Source organism: Entelurus aequoreus, linkage group LG18 (genome assembly GCF_033978785.1).
Source record: "Entelurus aequoreus isolate RoL-2023_Sb linkage group LG18, RoL_Eaeq_v1.1, whole genome shotgun sequence".
NCBI lineage: Eukaryota > Metazoa > Chordata > Actinopteri > Syngnathiformes > Syngnathidae > Entelurus > Entelurus aequoreus.
Window position 1 is genome coordinate 26,166,894 of NC_084748.1, and position 6,000 is coordinate 26,172,893.

Genomic DNA, 6,000 nt, shown 5'->3' on the forward strand with positions numbered 1-6,000 from the left:
CCTGCAAACTCTATGAACTTGTTTGTTTGGCGTTAACAAAATATAAGGGTATAAAAAACAGAAAATAAAGGAACTATCAGTAACTGCAGAGGGGCATAGGAATGTATATTATGACGTCTGCTTCGTCCTACTTTTCTCAGATATTAAATAGCATAAGTGTAAATATAATTTATCTACTTTGTAAGTTTAAGATTTGCTTCATTGTTAATGTATTAAGCATGTTTAAATTGAACTGAACCATTACTATTAGCATTACAAAAAGCTACTTATAAGTCTAACTAAAGATACATCTGGTATTATGTCACACCTCGTGAGCCCTTCTGTTTTGTGATCGATTAGATTAGAATCTGCTGAGTCATCTTAAATATTATAATTTTTACAGTGACCATTAGCAAACACCAACACAAGAAATATGTCATCAGGCAGTTTGTGCCATTTTCTTCATAAAGATGTGCAAAACTCTCAACTAAAGATCTTAAAACATTTGAAAATTAATAAGAGTTTTTCTGACTTAGAATCTGATATTTAGGTTAAAAATTGTGTATTTAATATATTATGCGTTCTTCTGTCTATTCATAGATCATCTATTGTCAAGAGCAAAGACTAGCAGAGGACAAAGAAGTGAACGCCAAAGTTTTTACTGCAGAAACAAAGCAGTAATAAAAAATGTCATTGTGCCGTCTGAATCACAAACAGGTGGCCTGCAGGCAAAGCAATAAGGCTTGTGTTGGTTACTTGTGACCCTACTGTATATATTGTCAGTTATTAAAGGGCATTTAATTACAACAAAGTGTAACTATAATTCAAGATTTCATGATGAAGCCAAATATCAGAACTGCCAAAAAGACGATTCGCAAAAAACATTAGAAAGATGTCTGCAGCAGTATTCAGACTGCAGCTGACACTGGGTATATGAGAAGCATTGGACTTTTGACCGGTGAAGCCATAACAGCTCATATTACCCCCATTTTATCCAGTCTTCATTGGCTTCCAGTTAAATTCCGCATTGAGTTTAAAATTGTAGTCCTGACATTCCGTGCGTTGCATGGTGGGGCCCCTCAGTACATCACTGACTTGCTATGCCTCTACTCTTCAGGGCGCAGCTTCCGGTCTTCAGGCCAGGGTCTTCTAAAGATCCCAAAAACTTGTTTTAAAACCTGTGGAGACCTGGCATTCCAGGCTTTAGCTCCCATACTCTGGAACAATTTGCACCAGTCCCTCTGTGATCTTGACTGTGTTGACACTTTTAAGAAACATTTGAAAACTTCTTTTTTAGTAATGCTTTTAGTTAATGAACCTTTTAACTATACATTTGAATCCACTTTGCATCCTTTTTATGATGTTGCCTCTGTTTTAATTAAATTGTTGTTTTACTTTACCTATGTTTTGTACAGCGCTTTGTGATTTTATCTGTGGAAAGCGCTTTATAAATAAAATGTACTTACTTACTTACATTTACGAAAGCATCAAAAAGTCTACCATAAATACTGCCCCTATTAGGTCCAAAAAGGGCCAAGTCTCTACAGACGGAGGCAAACAGTTGTAACGGTAAGAAATGGTGTCTTTAAGTCCCGCCAGAAGACCTGAAAAATGGGAAATCTGCACAAACTGTCTGTCTTTGCTGAGAACATGGCAACTTCCCTGCAAGGGTCATATATTTTTGTTTGGGGTTTGGGGGATCTTTCTCTAACACTCTTTTACAAGGCAGTTTTAGTGCACTACATTTTTACTGTTCAAAAATAATGGAAAACGATTGCTCCACCTGGCTGGACGGGGACTGAACTGACTGCCCACAATGGATCTGATGTCTTTAAGGCCATCTCCAAGCCAAGGACTCTTAAACTGATATAGAGATGGAGCGGGGATACGAGAGTATTATTGTAGCAAAATTATTTGCAAACGTGTAACTGAATCTGTGCATGTGTAATCCCATTGCAGCCGACTAATTTATTGTTCTCAGCATCCAACGCCAACACGAGAGTGAGTGGCTGCAAATGTGCCAACGAGTGGTGAGTATAAGGAAAGGCAAGGGGGAGTTACAGACAAATCCTTCAAAGCGTTGAAATCGCTGTACAGACGGACAACTCGTACACGGCAGAAGTGTCGCAAAAGTCAAATGTAAAAAGACAGCCGATACAGGGTTCACACACACACACACACACACACACACATTGTTTTTTTTACACACACGCCGATCGAAATACGCTCAGACAGATCTTTTTTTACACACATACAAATCATATTACGGACGGACAACTTAAAACACACACATGCCGATCTGATTACACACACACACACACACAGACTGATAGAGTTTTTTTCACACACATACGAATCATATTACAGACACACACAGATTTTTTTTTGGATTACATACGCACAGATTGAGATACATGTTAGCAACAAATTTTGCAACAATAATACTTCCATACAGGGGCCCCCTACATATATCTTCTACATACGGGTGTATCCCGCCTCCCATCCGAATGCAGCTGGGATAGGCCCGCACCCCCCCCACAACACAAATGGATAGATGGATGGTCAGCATCCGGGTGGTTGTGGTCTAGTGAGCGCTTGGTGATAGTTTTTCCTCACCTGGCTCCTCTGTATTCAGCTATGCAATATCATGTGTGTGCGAGTGTCTGGTGATGGGTTGAGGCATTGTTTTGAAGTCCGTAGAGCACTTTGTGTTGCATTTGTTTTATTTATGAAAATTGTTTTATAAATTAAATTTGCTTTGATTTAACTTGGTCCTTGTGAAGCTCTGGTTTCTGAGGTTGAGTGTAGGCTCTCTTTTGCTTGTGTTCTTTGGTCGAGTTACAGAAGGATCCATTTTCCCAATACAAATTCTAAAACAAAATAGCTGTGCCAATCACAAGGCTCTCTCAGGTTTCCCGTGATGGGCTCAGCAGCCATAAGGGCAGATCCTCCTTGTTGGAGGGACAGGTGACTAAAGCCTTGTCCGGCTTGAAAGAGTGTGTTGATGAATGTGTAAATTGACTGAAAGATGCATTTTTACTCCATTTATATGTTCTCTACAGTGTGGTCATCAATATTCATGTGCATTTAAATACAAGTACATTGACCCACCCAGTGACTTGCAGTCAGGGGAGGCAGGTGAGGCAGGGCCTCACCTGCCATCATGGAAAAAAAAAAAAGTAAAAAGAAAAAAAAAAAATTGAATTGAATTGTTATATGTATCCAGTGATTATACTATAAAGTTATTTTCCATTTAACTTCACCAGTTTTAGATTATTTTTATTCAAAATCGCTGAATTTTCACATTTGCCGTTCAAATACTGAGAAGAGACTTGCGGTGAGTCAGCAGCCAGTTGAGCCTCACCATGGATTGCGCAATGACTCAGCTAACTGCTGGCCTGCTGTGCAATGAGACCGTATTGCTATATGAATTATATTATAATGTACAGTGTATTTTGTCAACAACTGTATGTGTGTAACGTATTTCTTGTGCTGAGCAATCATAAAACGGCTGCAAAGATGAACTGGGTGAGGCTCGCAGTAATCCCGCCTCATGGTGGTAGAGGGCGCTAGTGATCCCAGGGATCATTCTTGCGATTACTCGGCTGCAGAGTAAGTGACAACAAGCTACAGTTAGCAAGTCAAGTGCAGCGGCAGTGATCGTTTATTTTTTCCTCTCGCCTGGACTTTTAACATGGAGGATTACATATCTAAAATAAAACAGTTTTCTAAACTGGACTTTCAATCGAAGCAGGAGGTAATAATTAAAGGAAGATCTCCATCGCGACAGAGAGACTTTTAAAACTGAAGAAAGATAAGGAAGACTTCTATAAACAAGTTATCAATGCTTTTGTTCAGAAGGAGCGGCGCATGGACTTAATTTATAAGTAAAGGTAAGACCATAATAACGTTTTTTTTATTAAATGTGCTTTTTTGTGTGCTACAGTTTGTAAGTGTAAAGAATGCGGGTATGAGCTTTTAAACATAACCCGTTAACTGCTGCCAATCAAATGGTGAATAAGATACTCTTTAGGGTTCATATGTTTTAAATCTGACGGTGATGAAGTCAGTGCCTCACCAGCCATGAACCTCACCGCACGTCACTGGACCCACCTTGGAGCCCTAGGGTTCACAGACCCCATGTTGAAGGCTTCTCAATAGACTGTGACTATTTCGCTGTAGTCTACAGCACATAATCACTGTATTGTTAATACATTAAATATAATTTAAATTTAAAAATGAGCTGGGAGAGCAAATGGACCCTGGACCACACCTTGGAGGCCACTGCATGAAGTAAATGTTGCTGATGCTGACATGGCACCAACATTGACTTAATACTTTTCAAAATAATGTAGACTTAGCATACTCGTTTTTTTTCATCCAACTTGACCATTGGATGAATTGGCAAAGTCCTAAAGCAGGGTTCAAGGCAGCATATTGTTGTTTTATGGTGCCAAATCAGACAGCTTGTTCCCTGCAGCAACATTGGCCTCACAATGACGATATACTGAACTTATTTTAGTAAAACTAATGCAAAGTATTAAAACAACAAAATAAGTGCGCTAAGACACTTTAAGAGAAGTCTAGCTGGAACTGAGTTACAGTGTTCAGCTACGTGGTTTACTTACCAGTGTATCAGCGCAACACAGATTTTAGAAGATACCATTGAGTACATTAGGAATTAGGTACCGATTGACGTTTTCATGTTAAGATAATCGAGAAAACACTGTAGAGCAGAGAATAACCATCTGAACAGTAATTATTTTTAATCTAAAGTAGTATACATATAATAATACAGCTATATTCAGAGGAACATTCATTACATCCATGTACATGTATATAACCCCCCGCCCCCATTTTTTGTATATACAGTTTTTCTGACATGTATACTGTGTATATGTACATAATTTATAAATTTTTTAGCGTAATTTTTTATATACATGTTACAGGTTATATATATTTTATTATTGAATCTATCAAATGTGATGAATATTTAATGGACCACAATGGCAACAAGCCTTTTGGCTTTTTGTGCCATCCATTTGCCCTTTTAAAGCATTACATGGATTAAATTCTTTAAGATGTCAATAAACTTCTCAATCAATCATTTAATATGTATTGTTATCTCAATAGGCTGCAAGGTATAAAGCAATATGGATGATAGGCCTTATCGCCCATCCTTAAACTGTAATCATTACCACACATTTGATATGTCATGTGATTACTAGAACAATCAATTTAATGTATAGGATTTAGAAAAAGAAAAATTAGGGCTGTCAAAGTTAGTGCGTTAATGCATGAAATTAATCACAAAAAAAATATGGCATTATTGATGTATACATGTTGATTATTCACACAATTTATTTATTTATGCTCCTTTAGCTTGTTACCTGAAAGGTGTGTGTTGTTACACGGTCAGTGATCGGTTAATGCATATGTACGTCAGTGTAAGGATGAATGAGGAAAGTGACTGGTGTACTCACTAAGTAATTTCTCTTTAAAATAAACTGACTGTAATGTAGATAAAACGGTTACCAAGTGTTTTAACAAATATGTGCATTTAAGTAAAACATATACAAAAAAACATTCCTGTATGACATTTTGGGCCTGGTCTACTCAAGGTTTGCGCTTATTAAAACATGTGCAAACTTGATAGCGCACGCAAAGCTGATTTGCTAAGCTTGTGCACAGAGGATTGCGTCTCTTAATTGAGCAGACTGAGGAGCGCAATCCATTTAGCGTGTCTGTCCTCATGAATATGCAGAATATATGCTGATCTTCAGAATACCCACAATACTGGGAGGTAAAAACACAAACAATCTTTTAGTACATGCAGTATGGTTCATTGAGACTTTGTTCTGTGGCCACTTTTTTGCATCTTTATTTAACACGTCTGAAATGAGCCTGAAAACTGGCAGTCGCACAGAAATGGCTGTGAGAAAGGAGGCGATCTCCGTCCTATGTTTGCTTCTCAACATATATTAACTGTCAACAATAAAAATATTAGACATATCGTCTATT

General features: G+C 37.9%; 1 protein-coding gene across 1 annotated transcript in view; it reads right to left on the reverse strand.

Moving 5' to 3' along the window:
* Positions 1 to 2,916, reverse strand: part of LOC133633414 (neuronal acetylcholine receptor subunit alpha-7-like) — an 80,896-nt gene extending 77,980 nt beyond the window's left edge. Inside the window, exon 1 of the mRNA XM_062025940.1 lies at positions 2,877 to 2,916. Coding sequence (XP_061881924.1) covers positions 2,877 to 2,916 — 40 coding nt within the window. The remainder of the gene's footprint in view (positions 1 to 2,876) is intronic.
* Between the last annotated feature and the right edge of the window lie 3,084 nt (positions 2,917 to 6,000).